Here is a 21,328-nt window from a genome sequence, read left to right as displayed (position 1 = left end):
CTTGACTTCTTTATGATTCAATTTCCTTAGAAGAAAAAGGAGGAGAAAAATAGCTGCCCCTTTCTGGGTGAGAGGGTGTATGAAGAAAAGGGTAGCAATGATTGGCTAAAATGAACACTAAGGGAGGGGGACACATGAAAGATGCTTTCTAAGAAGCAGTGCTGTTCCTTTAGGAGAAATCCATCACTGGCCTGGCCCAACTGCTTAGTTACAGAAAAGCCAAACATACATAGGGGCCCTTTGCTCCCGGGTTAAATGTACAGATTTCATTTTGACAAGACACTGGCCTAGTCTTAGGGTGCTGTTAGATTCCTCTGTTTGTTTGCAGTGGAGTGGAAAGGGCAGCCACCAGCCTGGCGTGTGTATAATAATAAAATAATAAAATTCAAAACAGTCAAATGTCATTTTCTCTGGTTACCTAAAGGGAGGGCAAAGCCACCTGTGGGTCCCTGGCTTAAGGCTATACAGTCAGCTCCTCTTGCGGCTGCCCCAGGCAGTGGTTTGGAGCCGCCGATCCCGAAGCCTCCCGGGGGGCAGGGCTGGGCTGGACCAAGAGAAGGAGGTTTGGGAGGCTGCAGGCCTGGCTTGAGCTGCAGCAGTCGCCAGTTCCCCACCCGTTCGGAAGAAATACGGTAAACATGTCCTGATCACGTGGGGTGTGAAGTGGCTGTCGCTTTCTGGCTCGTGGGCTGGTGGAGAGAGAGGCGATCAATCCGGAAAGAGAGGCGTCAGAGCCCCCTACGACGGCCACCCCCGCCCTGGTCCCCCCTCTCCTCTGCAGTCTGCACTCTCCGCCAGAGAAGGGGCGGAACAGCCGCAGGTCCCGCCAGCTCCCCGCGATTACCAAGCCGGGGCAGACCGGGTAACCCAGGCAGAGCAGGCAGCACCCGGAGCTGAGCGCATGGACTCGTCTGGCCGGAGTGACCGGAGGGGGCGGGAGGGGGGCCGGGGGGCCGGGCGAGAGGGGAAGGGGAGGGGCGGGGAACTAAGCCCGCAGCCTGCTCCCCCGGCCCGGGCGTGTGCTAGTGAGCAAGGGAACGAGCGAGCTAGGGGGAGATTGTGTGTGTGGTGCGTGTGTGCCCGCGCCGTGTGTGTGTCCTCCCGGGGAGTGTGCGCTCACTCGCTCGCTCGCGGGAGAGCCGCGCGTCCCTCTCCCAGAACCATGGGGATGTGCTATAGCCTTCGAGCCCGGATACTGGGCGCCCATCACCCCTCCATCTCCTACAGCGGCAGGGGCCCCGCAGTAGCTCTAGAAACTGGCGACCTCCCGGGGGGACAGCAGCCCGACTCTGGCGACCCTCAGTCGCGGAGCCGGCTGCGGGAGCTGGAGCTGGCCCGACTCAAGGCAGAGAGGAAGCGGAGCAAAGGCATTGACAAGAGCCTGAAGGCGGAGAAGCGCGAATACCGGCAGACCCACCGCCTGCTGCTGCTGGGTGAGGCGACTGGCTTTGTCCCGGGGACTTGGGGGGCGCGGGGAGGGCTGCCAAGGGCTCTCTGATTGGGGGAAGCAGACTGGGCTGCTCGGCACTCTCTGGCCGAGCCTGGGATTGGAGTGGAGGGGAGAGCATGCCCAGTGCTGGGGGCCGCAGGTCCAGGCCCCTGACAGCCCTGAGACGATGTGTGTCTAGGTTCCCAAGTCCAGCCCCACGAGGAGTGAGAAGGAGGGATACTGTGGCCCTGGGGGAGGGGGTGACTGGGAAAAGAGGGAGACTGGCTTGTCTTGTGATTGGGGTAAGAAAGAGGGAACCCTCACCCCAAGAGCAGTCGCGGGGCGGGGTCCTGATGTAGGCTGGGTTGAAGCAGCCCGCGCTTCGAACTGTGTCCAAGTGGGGGTGGGGCGGGGGAGGTGGCGGAGCCGGGGTGGTAGTGGTGTTGGCGGTGGTGATGGTGGGAAGAGATGGTTGGGGGCGGGGGATGGGGCGGGGATCTTTCGGCCCCAGCTGGGGCAGAGCGCTACAATGAACCTCAGTGTTGGAAATAGCCGGTCGAGATGGGCTGAGCCCGGAAGGAGTTGGCGGGGGGGGGGGGGGGGGGCGGCTGGTGGGGGGGGGTTTGGTTTAGTTGGTTGGAGGAGGACGAATGGATGTTTGAGGGCTGGGAGGGGGGATGTTAGGTGTAGCTACTGGGTTGGACCCTGAGGAGCTACGTTGAAGAGTGGAGGTTTGGGGTAGCATCAGTGAATGAAACCTGCCGCCTGTTTGACCACGAGTGGTGGTGGAAATTCTGGAGTGAGTCCTTTCCCTGCACCCGTGGAGTTACAGACTGATGTGGACTCGGAGCTTGGGGTACAGGGAGAACCACCCACATACCAATTAAATCACCCAGCTAAGGAAACGGGGCCTCAGGTTGTTCAGGTTAAGTGTTTGCTTACTAGAAGCAGACTTTCAATCATTTTTCTATCCCATGCAAAACTTTCAGTCTCTGCTTCACATTCTTTGCACTGGATCCCAAGCGCATCGCAGCTGGAAGCTTTAAGTCAAGGGGTATTAAGTGTCAGGATTTCACAGCCAGGATGCCAAGGCTTGCATCCAGAGAAGGGTTTTGGCCTGCTTAGTGGACAGCAAAAAGTCAGTATTCCCACCACACTCCCTTGTCTCCTTTTTTTCCTTTGTTCCTTTGCCTCTCATAACCATCCCCATCTTCTTACAAATGCCCAGGTAGCTTGGTTCCTTCGTTTAAATGCTTACCACCGTTCTGAATCAAATGAAAGACCAGAAGGCAGCAAATTCTCTAGACTCCTCTAGACTCCCAACTCTGCAGCTTGATTTAAGTGGGAGGGTGGGGGTGGGGAGGGGAGGTAGGAGGAGGTTGCAGTGCCAGGCTGTTATATCAGGCGCTAAATAGCTCCACCACTGCTTATGGCATTTCGGTAGAAGCCACAGAACTAGATTTCCTTGTGATTCTGTGATTCTAAATAGGTGGGAGTGGCCCTGCATCTGTTAAATGCTTTTAAAATACTGGATAGCTTCTTAGGTTGCTGTGAGTACTGCTAAGGAATAGATGGTCTTGTGACCCAGGAATGAGAGTGGATAGACTGTATTTTTCCACATACATTTTATAAAAATTTTTGTACATATTCTCAGACAGTGTTTGATTTCTTTCCCCCTTGGGGAGTGGCTTTCATTTTTAGAGTAAAATGTAATGATAGGGGATTTGGGGGGAGTAATTAAATCAAATCATATGAAATCAGATCCTATTTCTGGAGGGTATCTCAGTAATATGATAGTATATGTAAATGGCTTGTGGAACATGAAAAACATGTAAATTACAGCAAATGAGGTGTATTTTCCAAGTGGTTTGGGAAGAGGACAAAGGAGAGCAAGGGTAAGACCTGTAGTGTCTGTGAGAAGGAACTTCCTTTTTATTAAGAACAGGGGTCTCTCAGGATTGTCTATGATGAATGAAATCTTCTCTTAGAAACCCAGGTCTCAGGATAAAAGATTTTCCCCCTATTTCCCCCTCTGTTTCCAGATTTATGGCTCTATTATAACAGCTTTTCAGAAATAAACAATTCTGAGATAAAAATTTCTGAAGTGAAGCAATGCGATCTTAGTTCCTGGTGATACATTATGTAAGGATTCCCAAGGATTTGCTCTCCTAATTCCAACCATTGCTCTCTCTAAGGTGCTGGGGGCCTCTGTTGTTGTTCAGGCATTTCTTGACTCCATTTGGGGTTTTCTTGGCAAAGATACTGGTGTGATTTGCATTTCCTTCTCCATCTCATTTGACAGATTTGGAAACTTGAGGCAACTAGGGTTAAGTGACTTGCTCATGGTCACACAGCTAGTAGGTGTCTACATCTGTATTTGAACTCAGAAAGTTGAGTCTTCCTGACACTAGGCCTGGCACTCTATCTGCTGTACTAGCTTCCCCTATTGCACAATACTACCTCTCTACTATATTATGGCTCCAATTATAACATTATCAACAATACACTATATGCTATGAATCACAACAAATCAAGGTATGATAACATTATTATCAAGGGCAATAATAATGTACAGTTTTCTGGTATATTAGGAAATGTACTTTCAAATGAGAATAAGGTAGATCTGAAATCATTCTGAGTCAACAGACCCTGAAAAATGATACCCTCCTAATCACCATTTTTCAAACAGCAGCTGTTTCCATGTGCATGGAATTTCAGTATTCAGAGCAGAGTTCAGGGAGACAGCAGAGGAGTGTAATATGAAGAATAGTGACTGAAAGTGAGGAAACCAAGGTTCTAATCCTGGTTCTTCCAATAATTAACTCTAGATTTTCATAATCTGGGGAGTGACAGGATTGGACTCTAAGGTTCTTTCTAATTGGGATAGTCTGCCTCTTCAGTTTTAAGTATTTTTCCAATACTATCATTCTATGCTCTAAAGTCCTTTCCAATTCAATGGTTCTATGATAATTCTGTAATCTGTTACTGAAAGCACTTACCCAACTAGAATTTTACATGGGAGGTGTGAAACATGCCTTGGAGAGCATGTGGCCTACCACATTTAAGAGTATCGCCTGAATCAGATTAAAATGTAATTGAGAAATATGTAGCAAAGTAAATAAAATTACAACACAAGATAGGTAATGCTAGTTAATTTGTGGCATTCTCAGTTGAGTTTGATACCACTGTTTGATATCAAAAACTAGGCTAAGATAAAACCTTTTGAATGTGACTCCCTCACCTTCCCTTGTAAAAAGAAATGAACATAAAGAAATGTTCAAAGAGAAAATGATTTTTCATAGAGTGTGGGTGTTAGTTCTGTTGTTAACTTGGGCAAATGCAAGTATTGGGTAGTTTTAGCCTACTGGGTCCTCAGTCTTTTTGTAGCTATGAAAACTTTGATTTCCTTTTCAAATTTTTTATTGATATTTCATTTTTATATTATCTTCATTCCTAATATATTCCCTTCCTTCTTCCCTGTATAGAGAACCATTCTGTGTAACAAAGAATAAAAATAGATGGGGAGAGAAAAGTAGTTTAGCAAAACTAAAACAGCCTGAAAGTATATTCAACAGAATTCTTTCATTTTAAACACACCTTTCCAAAAATCTAGTTAAATCTTTTAAAATCATCTTGCTAAATAGTCAGTGATAACAGTAATTGGCAACATAATATAGTAGACAAGAATGCTAGCTTATATATATGTATGTATATATATATATGTATATATATATATATATATATATATATATGGCAGTTCAAGACCCATCTCTGGCACATACTTGCTGCATGACCCTAGGCAAGTCACTTAAATTATAGAGGTGGCTTAGGGGGCACAGTGGATAGAGCATGGACCTAGAATCAGGAGGATCTGAGTTCAAATATGTCCTCAGACACTAGCTGTGTGATCCTGAGCAAATCACTTAACCTGTGTTATCGGTCAGGTTCCTTATCCAGAAAATGGGGATAATAGTAGCACCTCCTGTAAAGCACTAGGCTATAGTGAGGATCAACTGACATAATATTTGTAAAGTGTTCTGCAAATCTTAATTTACAATTGCTAATTGGTGTAAGTGAAGGCAGTTTCCACACTGGTTGTTCCCAATTAAATTAATGGTCCAGAGAATGGAAGAAAAAAATAAAAATGGTAACAAGTCAATCCACAAACATTTTTTAAGCATTTCTTATGTGCCAGGCCCTGGGAATTAGTCATTCTCCTTGAGGAACTTACATTCTAACACACATACACATACCCTCTCTCTCTGTGTCTTAAATTCCAGGTAATTTCAAAGGACAGAAGAGACACAGGAATTGTTAACCTTTTTTTTTGACAGTCTGGTGAAACATCTGGACCTCTTCTCACAATAGTTTTTCAATTCATAATTGAAGGAAATGTTAAATTTCAGGTAGAAGTTAGTAAAAATACAGATGCAATTTTTTCCCTCATCCAAATTCATCGGGCTCTGTAAACTGGAATTGGAGAACCCCTGAGCTAGAGGGATCAGGAAAGGACTGATGAATTAAGCTTTGAAAGACACTAGGAATTTCAGGAGACCCAGGTGAGGAGGGAGTCCATTCTAGCCTGTGCAAAGGCATTGAAAGAGGTGGTAAAATCTTATTATAGTAGAGGACAAGAAAGCCATTTTAGCTGGATCACAGAAAATATGAAGGATGATTTTAAATATTTTTATATTTTAGATAAATTTTATTTTACTCTAACAGAATTATGAGTAACAGTTAAAAGGATGTGATTTTTTTGCTATAACTTTTACAATTAGTAACAATATTGAACATCATCAACAAATAATCAGTAAACATTTATTAAGTACCTGTTACATGACAGGCACTATGATAAGCACTGGGTATACTAATTAGGCTTGTAAGAAATAACAATTTTCACTTTCCCTTTTGTAAGCAATTATTTTTAGAGGGTTATTTAAGTCAATCATGGTTCTTCATAAAAATTAGGGAATTTTAAAAAATTATTTGAGTTGGAAATATCTTTGCAAGCCATATAATTAAGTTTTAAAAAAATAGATAATACTGATATACACGGTGCACCAGAAGTCAATATAAATCGAAGACAGATATTGTGTTATATTCATTTTTTTTGTTTAGGAGTCTTGATAGTTGTACTATGTGAATACTTGTTTCATACCACAGTGATGGTTATTAAAGAAGTCTTTGTCTTTTTTATTTCTTCTCTCTGCAGATTTTCTTAGTTTACCTATTTGTTCTTAGAATCATTGAATCTCAGAGATGAAAGAGCATTCAAGCTTCATTTAGTCCAATACATTGCAGAGCAAGAATCACTTCTCAGATCCCTAACAAGGAGTTAGTCAGCCTGCTGAAGATCTCCAGTGATTGAGAACTTTTGACACCCCAAAGGCAACTCGTTCTCCTTTTGAGTGCTTCTAATTGTTAGTCATTTTGTCTTTCTATTGAACTGGTCTGCCTTTTCTTTAATTTGCTGCCAGTGCTCTTAGATCTTTCCTTTGCAGCTAACCAAAACAATTTAATTCCTCTTCCATATGATGGCCCTTGAAAACAATTATCAGTCTCTCCCTTAAGTCCTCATTTCCAAACTAAATATCCCCAACCACTTCAGTGGATATTCAAATAGAATGTTTTACTGTTTCTTCCTGGTCACCCTCTTTTGGACATTATAGAGCTGGTTAAGATCTTTTTAAAATATGTTTCTTAGAGTTGAACACAATGCTCTAGATGTGATCACATCATAGCCAAGTGCGGTTTGGCTGTCATTTTTCTTACTATGGATGCTTTGCCTGTAGTAATGCAGGATGAGATCATAATATGTCATGTTTTGTTACCATCCTATACTGAGCTTGTGGTTCACTAAAATCTCCAATTCTTTTAATTTGCTTTGTTCTCTGCCTTTGTCTCCTCATCCTCTATTATGTAGTAGTAGTTATTGTTGTTCTTCATCCAAGTATAGGATTTTGCATTTATCCCTGTAAAATTTCATCTTATTGGATTGATTCCATTGTTATAGTCTTCTGATATTTATGGTTCCTCACTCTATCATCCAAAGTATTAGGCCCTGAAAGTGAGTGAAGTGGGTGCTGTGAAGCACTCATCTTGGTAAGACATAGAAGATGCCAAGGTCATCTACTGCCCGTGGACCATCTTCAGTTGTCTTGACTTCTGTCTTGCCATTGAACACTTATGACTCTGTCTCCCTTAATTCAAATTCACTCAAAAGTCAAGACATCACCCATTATTCACTACTTCATTCTTCAACATTGTGATGACATTGATCTTTTTTGAGAATGAAGGGACAGGTAGGTGGCTCAGTTGGTAGAGAGCCAGGCTTGGAGACAGGAAGGCCTCAGATACTTTACTATCTGTGAGTCCCTGGGCAAGTGACTTAACCCTGATTGCCTAGCCCTTACCACTCTTCTGCTTTGGAATTGATACTTGGTATTGATTCTAAGTCAGAATGTAAGAGTTAAAAAAAAAAGAAAAGAAAACAATGAAGGACAAATAGTTATTTCTCCCAGTCAACATACCACTGAATTCCTCTTATACATAACACTCCTTCAGATACTTGAAGACAGTTCTCATCTCTCTTCATTCAAGTCATTAATAGAAAATGATGAATGGAATAAATAAGGCCAAGGAGAGATTTCTGTTATTCTCTAGTAGAAATTGTCCTCCAGGTTCTCATCTATCCATTAAATACTCCTCTCTGGGTCTGTCTATTCAGGCAGCTGTGAATCTGTCTAACTCTAATATCATTTAGCCCAAATCTCTCTAACTTATTTACAAGGTTATTGTGAGGAACTCTGTCAAATGTGTTTCTGAAATCTAGACATAGGATCATAGATGTAGATCTAGAAAGAAACTTAGACATCATATAATTACAACTTCATTTTATAAATGAGGAAATTATGGACCAGAGAGGTTAAAGGATTTGCCCAAGTTTTCACATGTGTTGTAGCAGAATCAGGGTCCAGACTCACATCCTCTGAACTACAAATCCAAAATTCTTTGCCCTTTATTATGCTGAATATGGATTTAATTCTACATTAGACAAAATGGTACAAAAAGTATACAAAAATATTTGGTGTTTGTAAAGTGCCTTCCATCATTATAAATTGATACCCTTCCACTTAAAATACCTTATATAGACCAACAATCAACTGATTTGATCATGAATGATCTTATTGGCCTATTATGTGACAGATAAACTGTGGCAAATCCAAGGGACCTAAAGGCAAAAATAGTCCTGTCCTTAAGGAACTTAGGTTCAAATAGAAAAGATAACATAGATGGAGAGAGAGAGAGAGAGAGAGAGAGAGAGAGAGAGAGAGAGAGAGAGAGAGAGAGAGAGATGTAAGTATATACAAGATTACAAGATCCATCTACCTATGGAATAGGTTGATGGTAACTTTGGAGGGGAAGGCACCAACATCTGGGGGATTTTAGAAAATAAAACAACTTTCACATGATTTATTTTTGAATCAACAAATATTTAGCATTTGTATTAGTAATGCTAGCACTTAGCTAAGCACTAAGGATACGCAAATAGCCCTTCCCTCAAAGAGCTTATGTTCTATTAGAAAAAAAGATATCCATGGATGTATGTAAATAAGTAAATAAATACAAATATATACAATGTGAATGCAAGGTAATTTAGGGGGCATTCTCTGAATCTCTTAAATATACACATTATGCAGGATTGACAAAGCAGATAATAGGATCTTGCTTAGATTTAGTGTTGGCAGGACCCTAATAGATCATCAAGTCTAATTAGATTGGTAAGCTGAGATGTGAGGAGTTGGTGATTTACCTCAGATAAGCTTGATTCAAACCTAGGACCTCTGACTTTATCAGAACTAATGCTTTCTCCATCATGCCACATTTATTCTTGGTGCGTGCTTATTCATCACTGTAACTCTTTTTAGTTCATGGATTTTGTGGCCTGTTTTGTGGAACCTCGGTGTTCCACAGAACACAATTTGAGAATTACTACCTTAGTGTGGTTGAATGCAAGGCCAAATAGTAGGGGGTGAGAGCAAACATTTATTAAGTGCCTACTATATACCATGCTATGCTAAGTGCTTTACAAAAATCTCATTAGATTCTTCTAATGACTTTGTGAGATGAGTGCTATTGTTATCCCCATTTTACAGTTGAGGAAACCAAGTCAGACCAAGGTTAAGTGACTTGCCCAGGTAGTGTCTGAAGTTACATTTGAATTCGGGTCTTTCTCACTCCAGGTCCTGCATCCTATCTACTGGGTCTCCTAACTACCTCTCACGCAACAAAGAGGCTGAAAAAGAATTGGATTCAGCTGATGAACGTTTTATGTACTCCATTAGTCAGTAGCACCGTTGCTATCATTAAGTTATACAGCATGTCCATCAAAATAGTAATACCTTTTGTCCATTGTCAGAAGCCATTTTTAATTCCAGTACAATTTTCAAGGGAAATCTTAGGCCTCAATCAGTGGTTGCTGCTTAATTGGTTAGAGAGAAAGGGGATACGACAAAATTGCTGCATTTAAAATTTAATGGTTTACCTTCAAGGCTCAATTTTCAACAATGACAAAAAACCATTCATAGATTCCTGCTGCTAAGAAAAAAAGAAACAGTGAAGAATTTTTACTTTAGATACAGGCAGATATAGTTAAAGGAACATATGATTGCCACCAGAAGACTAGTATTTACCTGCTGGTGATTATCTCCAATTTATCCTGTATATTTCTTATTTATCCATATTTATTTGCATGTTATCTTCCCCATTATACTGTGAACTATTTCAGAGCTAGAATTTTTTTTAAACCCTTAGAATTAATACTAAGTTGTCAGTTCCAAGGCAGAAGAGTGGTAAGGACTAGGCACCTGGAGTTAAGTGACTTGCCCAGGGAAAGAATAGCTAGGAAACATCTGAAGCCAGATTTGAACCTAAGACTGACCTCCTGTCTCCAGGTCTGGTCTCTATTCCTTGAGAAACTAGCTGCTCATTTTGCCTTTCTTTGCATCTCTAGCACTAAGCACAGTGCCGGGCACAAAATAAATGCTTGTTAAATGACTCACTGATTCACTCTAGCTATGTCACAACTTTTCTGAGCCTTGGTTTCATTTTCTATAGTAAGAGGATAATCATATGGGTACTGGCTATCTCATAGGAGTGTTGTGGGAAAATTTCTTTGTAAACTATACACACTGGCCTTAATATATATTAGTTGAATGACTTTAGATCACATTATCTAGGGGACCTTCCTGAGCCTCAGTTTTCTCATCTATAAAGTAGAGATAATAATATTTGCCCAATTGGTAAGGAATTGTAAAGAGACCCTTTTAAAAAAATCTTAAAATGCTATAGAAATAGAAATTATTTTTGGAAACTATTAATATAACTGGAAGCTATTTGTGGTAGAAATTTCTTATTTGAGACATCAACATCTAGCCTTTGTGGTTTGTAATTTTGTCTTCTGTGTTTTTGTACGAGATGACCTGCCCCTCACACAGCCCTTTAAATTATTTTTGGAGATCTGGAGACTCTGACACTAACAACTTTGTGAGCTTATACAAGTTTCCTTCCTATCCAGAGTCTATTTCCCTATGTGTAAAGGGAATCAGTTTGATTACATGAATTTCAAAGTTCCTTCTCTGGCATTCAGGATTATCTTATTGATTGGTTATTGCTCTATCTATAGGCTATTTTGATTGGCTAGTTTTTCTACTTGCTTTCTGTAGACAGAAGTAGACCAAGTAGACAAAGTCCTGAGAAAGTCAATAATTATGTGGAGTAGTGATATGGAACCAAGGATAGGAACCCAAGGATGATTGCTTTGCCCTTGTCTTTGTAATGTCAGGTCAGTTACTTAACTTCAGTCATGTCCAACTCTTCATGATCCCATTTGGAGTTATCTTGACAAAGATACTAGAGTGGCTTGCCATTTCCTTCTCCAGATTATTTTACAGATGAGGAAACTGAGGCAAACAAGGTTAAATGATTTGTTCCAGGTCACTCAACAAGTAAATGTCTTAAGGCCAGATTTTTGACCTAGGTCTTCTTGACTCTAGGTCTGGCACTTTATCTACTATGTCACCTATCTGTCCATAAAAATGGTTCTTTGTTGTTTAGTTGTTTTAATCATGTCTTATTCTTCATGACCCCATTTGGGATTTTCTTAGCAAAGATATTGGAATGATTTGCCATTTCCTTCTCCAACTCATTTTACGGATGAGGAAATTGAGGCAAACAGGATTAAGTGGCATACTCATGGACACAGAGCAGTGTCTGAGGTCAGATTTGAGCTCAGAAAGATTAACTTCTTAGCATATCACTTTACCTGCATGGTAGGGATGATATTTTTTCCTTCATAAGCTTCTCACAACGAAACTAGGAGGATGACTAAAATGTAGGTGTTGATGCTCTCTGAGCTTTGCAAAATAGAGTTGTGACATGAATTCAACTCTACATTTATTATGTTTTTCAAGTCAGATGGATTGTCAATTTTCACATAACAGTACACAGGCAATGTGGTCCTAGTGATAAGAATTTTGGACTCACGAGTCAGAAGACCAAGTTCTAGTCCCAATTTCTTCCCTTAACTTCTTTGAGTCTCTGACTCCTAATCTGTAAATAACAATCTCTTCCTTGTCCCTACTTCAGTGAGCTGTGAGGAATTCAGAGTTTCTAAGGTGCTGAGAAACTTAGAAGTAGTCTTCATTTTACAAATAAGAAAATGAAGTCCAGAGAGATGAGATGACTTACCCAAGATTCCACAGTTAATCAGTGTCAGAGCCCTGACAAGAACTTGTTTATTGACTTGGTACTATGCTGCCTCCAGAAGTGGGCAAAAACATAAGATACATCTTAATCACTAGGGGTCATATTAAGATAATTAACAGCAAAGTTCTTAAGAGGAGAAGAGAAACTGTCAGATGATGAATAGTGAATCCCAGTGAATCCCTTTTTCTGTATTATTCCAAAGCATCACCATCAGTTCAATTAATTCCATAAACAATAAGTGTCAATCATAAGGAGGCAGTGAAGAAGAAACTGAACTAGTTTTGTTTGGAGTTAAAAGGAATCAGTTCAAATACTGGTTTTGCCACATACTACCTGTGTGACCCTGGATATGTCACTTAATCCTCGACTCAGTTTTCTTACCTACAAAATGAGAATTTTGTGCTACATATATGTAACCTCCAAGGTCCCTTCCAATTCTAAATATTTACTAATATATGTACAAAGTCTGTGAAGGGGATGCAGAGATGAAGTTCTGATTTTGCTCCCTTTAGTAGGTTATTGACTATATTAAAGTCTCACCAAAGTTGTATACTTCCAATTCCAATATTTAATATTCTGTTTCACTATTTTTAATGACAAGAACACTGGATTTGAGTCAGGGATCCAGTTCTCAAGTTCTAACCATGATACAAACTTGATGTGTGACTTTGACAAGTAAATGACTCCCCCTCTTTGGACTTCAATTCCTTCACCTTTAAAAATTGAAGAATTAGACTAGGTAATGTCTAATTTTCCTTTGAACTCTACTGTGGTCCTAAGTATAAAAGTGGAGAGAGAAATTTAGCCTCACACCCTTTTCCTCTTTTTCATTTGTGCATTACATGGGCATTCTCCTCCCTGCATGTAACCTTCTTCAACTTCCTATCTCCCTATGTTCCTAATGAATCGTGAAATTAACATACCATTTATTTATTTCCTTATTTGAATTCCAGTATCACTGATGATATCAGCACAGCTCTTGGCCTGTTGGGTTGGACTCTCTCCTGGCTCTTTTCCAACAGGACATAAAACATCCCTCAAGTTAGTGAGAATATGTGATATGGTGCTGGTCAGTATGGTCTCTGGAGATGCCAGGGGCTCTAGCCAAAGGGGTTGTGGACATTACAATTTCTTATTCAATTTTCTTGACTATTGCCTATTTCTCTTCCTATCTTTATGATGCCTCCTTTTTAGTCCCCTTTTTGAGATCATTATCTTTGTTCCACCTCCATGGTTAAGTGCATTGTACATTGGTACACCTCCAGATCTCTGCCCTGAGCCTTCTTTTTCTCTCTGAACTCTATATATAGGTGATTTCACAAGCTCCCTCAAGTTCAACTATTATTACCTCTATGCACATGACTTCTAGATCAAGCTCCAGTGTATACCTGAACTCCAGGCCCATAGGATCAAAACTTTATTGGATATCTGTGATTAGATTTCCTGAAGGCATCTCAAACTAAACAAGTCCAGAATAGAACTTAGTATCTTTCCCCTTAAAAGCCTCTCATCTTCTTAACTTCTCCATTTTTGGTGAGAAAGCACCATGGATCCTAACACTTCACTTCGAAACCCCAGCATCATCCTTGACTTTTCACCCTCCCCTTCCTCTCACATCTAATCAGTCACCAAATTTTACTGATTTTTACCTCTTCAATATTTATTACATCCATTCTCTTCTCTACTTTCATGGCCATCAACCTAGATCAAGCCCCATCACTTCTCACTTGGACTACTGCAATAGCCTCATTTTTGGACTTCCTGCCCCTATGCTCTACCTTCTCTAATTCATCCTCTACCCAATGACAATTTGGCCTTCTTAAATCACTGCAATGTACTCTATCATCACCATTTCCTGAGACAATCCTTAGCTTTTTTCAAGTTGCAGCTGAAATGCCACATTTTCTAGGAAGCTTGTTCTGCTCCCCATAGTTGCAAGTCCCTCTTCCTTCTGTGGACTGGAGCATATTTTGCCTTTAAATGCATATATACACACAGCATCTGAGTTCAGATTTCACCTCTACCACTTACTATCTTTGTGACCTTGGACAAATACCTAACTTCCCTTGTTCTCTTTGATTCCTTACCTACAAAATGAGGGTGTTGGAGGAGATAACTTGTTAGCTCTTTTCTAATTCTAAACTTATGTTTTCATGTTCCTGCATTTGTTGTTTCCTTGTAATAGAATATAAGATCTTTGGGGGCAGGAACTATTATATTTTTGTCTTTGTATACCCATTGCCTAACACACAGTAGGTACTGAGTAAATGCTTATTTAATTCAATACTGGCTGAATCAGAACTGACTGAAAGATTTGGTTGTTTTTATACACCATATAATGTTCATATGGTCTGAGCAATTTGCAAAATGTAATCTTTTCTTTTAACCCTTACTCTCTAAGTATTGGTTCCAAGGTAAAAGAGTGCAATTGGGGTTAAGTGACTTGCCCAGGGCCATATAGCTGAGGTCAAATTTGAACCCAGGACCTCCTGTCTCTGGGTCTGGCACTCAATCCACTGAACCACCTAAGCTGCCTCTGAAAACAGTAATCTTAACTATGTCAACTCTTTAATGTTCACTTTGGATTTAGGAAGCTCTCTATATGACCATGAGTAAGTCATCATATATCTGAGCTTGAATTTCCTCATTGATAAACTGGGTATGATCATTGGTGCCCTATCAGCCACATAAGGTTATTGTGAAACTAAAAAAAGATAAAGTATATAAAATGTTTTGAGCAGTTAAAACAATGTAAAAATGTCAGTTATAATTTTGTTGCCAAGTTTCTTGGAGTTAAACTTTAAGCGAAATTATTTTGTTCAGCTACAACCCCATACCATGTTGCCTTCCATCTCAGGGCTTACTTAGATAGATGATTATGTTTCTTTTTAAGGAAAATAGAAAAGAGCACTTCAAAGTCCTCAGGAATTCATTACTTGGTGGTTCCACATGAGAAGTCGATGGCTGGAATGGAGCCTTAGTGAAAATGGGAAGTCAGAATGGAAGAAGGAAAATGCCAATTGTGTGGAGGCTAGTCCCTTGAGAGGAGTAAAATTTAAAGATGGTTGAGGGATTTTAGAAGATTAACAAAATGGAGTACCATTCTGTCCTCAACTTCATTCTCTACCTTTAGGCTCCAGAAAATTGGTTGCTTTTCTTAGACAGTTACTTTTACTCAAAAAAATTTTAGTTAATTAATTTTTGTAGCATCATTGCTTCTGAATTTATCTTTATACCCCCTTCCCAAGTAAGCCATTTGTTGTAGTTAGTAAGTCAACAGTCCTTTATTACATGCTTATTATGTTCCATAGGCAGCTAGGTGACGCAGTACCAAGTTTTGAGTCAAAAAGACTTAGCTTCCTGAGTTCAAATCTGACCTCAAACACTTTCTAGTTGGGTGATTCTGGGCAAGTTATTTTACCCTGTTTGCCTCAGTTTCCTTACCTGTCAAAAGAAATATAAAATGAAATGGCAAATAGTTCCAGTATCTTTGCCAAGAACAAAGAGGAGACATGACTGAAAAAAATGACAGAACATCGCTACCTACCAGGTCCAGTGCCAAGTACCCTCCAGGAGCTCACTGTCTAACAGGGGAGACAAAACATAAACATGCAGAGTCGATGGAATGTAATCTCAGAAGAAAAGGCATCAATTTCTGATGAGGCTGGAAGAAATATCCTTCAGAAGTTGGGATTTGAAATGAATTTTGTAAGAAGTCAGGGCAACTAAGAATTAAATAGGGGAAAAAAGCACTGTTTAGTAAAGTAATAACTACATCAACCTATTCTGAAAGTATGTGCAGTGTTTCACAGCCATAGCTCTCTATCTTTCTCCAAGGAAAAGAGGCAGGTGCATTATCTCATCTCTTCTCTGGGACTAAACTGGGGCAATAGAATCACAAAGCATTCACTTTAATTTTTATTATTGTTGTTTCCATTTCCATTGGTGGAGTCTTTGGGTATGTAGTTTTTCTGGATCTGATTACTTTACTCTTTGTCTCTACATGTAAGTCTTCTGGGGGCAATTTTTCAATAATTTTCTTAAGTAGCTTCAAAAACACATTTCTTATGACAAGTTCCCACTTAGAAAATTGAAATGAGCTCTTACTGAGGCTGGAGATTTATGTGTTCCCAGCAGTGCATGAAACAGTAGAATTTCATTCTGTTTTTCTGATTTGGGCATGGCCATTTCTAGGAAGCATTAAATGCAGAGTGTTCATGGGAGTCTGACTGATCACTTTCAGCCACCTGTAGCCTGTCATTCAGTACTAAGCCATCCTTGGATTGGCATATTCCTATTACGAGGCAATGACCATGTCTCTCAAACTGACATTGCAGAAGCATTGAAGAAAGAAATATTGTAGACAAGTTTTATGAAAATCTCTTTCGTGGAGGCTCTGTAAAGGATACATTTCTATTTACACAGTTGTCCTCTTCACAAGGAAAATTTACCTCATAGCTACCTTTCTTACCTATCCAGGCAAGCTTGATTTCATGTTGTTTTTGTGAAGTTAAAACATACATACACCCTTTGAAGAGTGTCTAATGAAGAGACTCTGTAATCTGAGATTGCAGATGCTAAATCAGAGCCAAGAAACTTAGCACAGAGGAAGAAGTTCTGGGTACAGAGACAAAAATACCAGAGTTCTCATCTCACCTTTGTTGGAATTTAAGATAAATTTGCACCCCTCTTTCTTTTTAGAAAAGAAAGTTTTGAAAATCCATTTTGGTCTCAGCCCCCACCCTTTGATTGGACATATTCTTTTACTCTTTCCCACCTGCTTTCACTATATAATAAATAATTATAAATTAATATACTGTCCCTAGAGAATTTTAATCTAAACACTTCTTTGTCTTAGTACTTTTGTCACCTTGGTAAAGTGTCTTAAGCTCCTTGGGACTCAGTTTATTTATTAGCAAACAAAAGGGTTGTATTGTACTGCTTCTGAGTTCTTTCCCAGCTCTTGTTTTATGATTCATAGGTTCAATTAAAAAAAAAAATAAAGATCCATCCACAGAAGAAAAATAAATATCTCTCCATGAAATAAAATAAATAAAACTATTAACTCTAAACTAGTTATATTTTGATAAAAAGAAAATATAATTTTTATTTTACCTGCACCCTCATTTGATTTTGCTCTCATTCCCTTTTTATATAGAACATATTTGTATGTCCTGATTCTGCTTTCTTTACTCTGTATCACTTCATAGTATTCCATTTGAAATCATATTTTTCATATCTGATTAACTTAAATCATCAGAAAAGAGACATCTTCATCAGCAAGAAGAGGATGGGCTAGTGGGAAGGGATCCTACTGAGGAAGCTGCATTCATGGTATATAGTATGCTGGAGGGAAATGATGAGATTTATACAAACTTTCCTTGTCTTGAAGATGTGTCACTTCTGGGTTATATTTCTTTAGCCTTCCTCCATTTCGTCCATTTCTTGGATCCTTTAAGTCAATATCATACTTTGGCTAAGCTATATGACGAGGCTGGGAATTATACTATGTTTTTTACATATATTCAAGGAATAGAAGAACGATGAATGAATGAAAAAGTATTTCTCAAGTGCGTCCTCTGTGACAGGCACTGTGCTAAACACTGGGGATGCAAATAACAAAATTGCGACAGTCCCTGCATTTAAGGAGCTCACATTCTAATGTAGGTGTCAAGATATAGGGGAGTGGTAGCCAAGGAAATGTTTTGATCTGAGAAGTCACTAGGGGTGTTGAGTTGAACAGTCAATTAACACAACCTTTCCAGAAGCAGTCATAGTGTTGATTTCATGATATTTCCCAGAGCCAGATAGCTGGGAGTTCAGAGCTGAGTGGCTTAACGCCTCCTGGGGCATTGACACAGTGGAAGGGTGGAAAATGGCCAGCATAAAGTCACATTGTTCCAGGGAGTTCCAAGGAATCAACAACCACTAGAATATCCAAGTGGAGATGGTGCAAGTCTACCAGGAAAGAAGGGAGCATTTACTAAGGAAAGATCCTGATGGCAGGGCAAAGTCGCCAGCTGGTCCATGCATTAATTATTTTTTATCATAAAATCTGATACAAATGTTTCCTGTGGTCTCTTCCCTATTGAACTGGAGGATATTTGAACCACAAAATATCACCCACGGCACAATAAAAATAATAGTCCCTATACTTAATATACAGAATGTTTTAACCTAATGACGGAGCAGTGCTTTCTATCCTAGTGTCACTGAGGCTTTACTTTAGAGATCTGTGATTTCATCCATGCAGATAATCCCTTCATAAGGGCAGATCACAGCCCTTCCAAATCTTGGTGGACATTGTTTCTTTCCATTGCCAGGTCTGTACCTGACTTCTTCTGGCTTTGTAGGGACTACCAGAGCATGTACTTCCCCCCCCCCCCTTTGCCTGAGAAAATCCTAGGTCATCAATATGCTCACAATGTGCCTTGAGAGCAGAGACTATTTCAGTTTTTTGTATTTGAGTATCTAGCATCTTGCACAGTACCTAGAACATGTGGTATTTAATAAGTTTGTGCCCTTGCAATTGAAAGTTGTCCTTAATACCTCAAGTATGTCATATTTGTTATACATTCCATGTTTACTTCTTACAAATTTGCATTTTTCAAAAATCCCAAAATCTTTTATTTTGTCCTTATTGACTCTCATGTTTATTTGTTAAAATTGCATTATGTTCTGTCATCTGTCCACAAAAAAAAGCAAAAAGCTGCAGTGTCATCAACATATCTGATTATTAAGTTTTGTGACAGAAAAACATTGGCTTTACAGAGGGAAGACTTGAGTTTGAATCCTAACTCTGACACTGACTAGATGTATGACCTTGACCAATTAATTTCCTCTCTTAGCCTCAGCTCCTTAGCTGTAAAAATTTTTTTTTTAAACCCTTACTTTCTGGTTAGAAGGTAGAAGAACAGTAAGGGCTAGGTAATTGGGGTTAAGTGACTTGCCCAAGATTACACAGTTAGGAAGTGTCTGAGATCAAATTTGAGACCAGGACCTTCTATCTCTAGGCCTGGCTCTCTATCCACTGAGCCACTTAGCTGTCCCTGTAAAATGAGTTTAATGCTGCTCATACTGTCTACCTCACAGGTTGTTCTGAGGAAAACACTTTGTAAATCTGAAAGAACCTTATAAAAAGGTATGCTGTTATGATTATAGTTTTAAAATCTCTCTTTTCTCCCTCTTTTTGAATCCATCTCCTTCCTTCTTTCATCTTCTCTCTCTGTCTCTGTCTCTCTCTCTCTCTCTCTCTCTGTCTGTCTTCCTTTCTCACTCCCTCTCTTCCCTCCTTCTCTCCCTCTTTCTTACTAATTGATCCTAGGCAAAGTGAGTCATTTCCCCTCTGCAGAACTTAGTATCTTCATCTGTAGGATAAGAAAATTGTACTAGAAGTGATCTAAACATCCTAATAATTCACAAAACAGGACTGTTTAAAGTCCTTTTTTAGCTCTAAATGCTATTATCTTATGATTGTGGTGATATTTGAGGTGATTGGGCTTTGTAGGAGGAGATTGTCTGATTCATACTTTATTCTCAGCCATTAGGCATCCCATGTCAAACTAATGTGTACTTTGTTTATATAACAAATTAAATACCTTAATGAATTTATAATCTAAAACCACAGAGAAATAGCCAGAAATAGCAGTACTACATTCTAGTTTTTTCTTTTCTTTTCTTTTCTTTTCTTTTCTTTTCTTTTCTTTTCTTTTCTTTTCTTTTCTTTTCTTTTCTTTTCTTTTCTTTTCTTTTCTTTTCTTTTCTTTTCTTTTCTTTTCTTTTCTTTTCTTTTCTTTTCTTTTCTTTTCTTTCATACCAATTTTGAGTCTTCATTGTTCTATTTGGTCCCATTTAGGCAGGGATGGCTCATTTTTCAGTGTCATTGTGGGCTTCATTTCTTCATTAGGTCCTTGTTTGTCACCAGTTAGGCCATAGCTAAGACAAAAGAACATGTGTCTTGATTCTTTGAAATAAGATGATGTGTGGGTTGAACTTAGAAGGCGAAGGAATTAAACTCAAGTATTTCAAGCATATACTTTTGGTTTGTAATAAAAAGTATCCAATAAGTTATTAAAAATAAGGAACCCAGGGAATATAGTCTTGACCATGAGATTAAGTCAAGAGTGATGGGAAGAGGGATATTTTATTTCTCTTACTGTCCCTTAGACTCCCTTTGACTCAAACCCAAGTGAGTTAAAATGTTTAAGAGTTCATAGAATGACCAATCAAAAATATTGATTCAGTTTCCATTCTTGATGTAGTTTGACTTTCCTTAGGTACTTAGAAACAAAAGAACAACAAAGCACAAAGGCTATTTTCACTCAAGGGGCAGCTAGGTGTCACAGTGGGTAGAGTGCCAGGCCTAGAATTAGGAAGATCTGAGTTGAAATCTATATTCATATATTTACTAGAAGTGTGACCCTGGACAAGTCACTTAACCCCTACTGTCTAATCCTTGCTGCTCTTCTGTCTTAGAGTTGCCACTAATATAGAAGGTAAGAGTTTTAAAAATATGTTTTTTTAATTCTTCAAGGACTTACAGTAACTCCAACTGACTGCCAACAAATTGTTGTTAGGTATTGTAGTAAAGAGCTAAATCTCATTTGTAGCCAACCTATTATTGTTATGCAAAAAGACCTTTGAAAATAATTTGGTCATATAGATAAAAACAAATCTACTTATCCATTTGCTTGCTATTTGTTTAGTTAGCCTTTCTTCATAGGTAGTGAATAAGTTAGGTAAACTTCAGCTCATTTTCCACAGTGCCAGTTATCACAAATTTTGAGTTAATGAGAGCAAAACTAATCAGTATTTATGTCTGTGGGATTGTTGTTTGAAGATACAGACATCAAATCCTGATAGTGTTTGATGGAGGTCATTTATTTTTAATTATTTTTTATTTTTCAGACGTTTCCTTTAATTAGAAGAAAGACTGTGCAATGTTTTACATTGGCAGCATCCAAATGAAAGTGCTTCTCTCCATTTAAATTGTCTGATATCTCTGATTCAAAGACTTGTTGAAGAAGTCTCTGTTGAGATAAGGAAACAGGAAGTATCCCAAGGTGGCTCTGAAGAGTAATTCTTATTTCAGAATGAATAGAAAATGAATGAATTCAGAATGAATAGAAAAAC

General features: G+C 39.3%; 1 protein-coding gene across 1 annotated transcript in view; it reads left to right on the top strand.

Moving 5' to 3' along the window:
* The first annotated feature begins 605 nt into the window (after positions 1-605).
* The window catches only part of GNAS (GNAS complex locus), a 331,282-nt gene continuing 310,559 nt past the window's right edge, over positions 606-21,328 (top strand). Inside the window, exon 1 of the mRNA XM_056812896.1 lies at positions 606-1,433. Coding sequence (XP_056668874.1) covers positions 902-1,433 — 532 coding nt within the window. The 5' untranslated portion in view covers positions 606-901. The remainder of the gene's footprint in view (positions 1,434-21,328) is intronic.

Source organism: Monodelphis domestica, chromosome 1, assembly GCF_027887165.1.
Source record: "Monodelphis domestica isolate mMonDom1 chromosome 1, mMonDom1.pri, whole genome shotgun sequence".
Lineage (NCBI taxonomy): Eukaryota > Metazoa > Chordata > Mammalia > Didelphimorphia > Didelphidae > Monodelphis > Monodelphis domestica.
The sequence above is the reverse complement of the archived record's forward strand: the minus strand, read 5'-3'. Positions and strand labels throughout refer to the sequence as shown.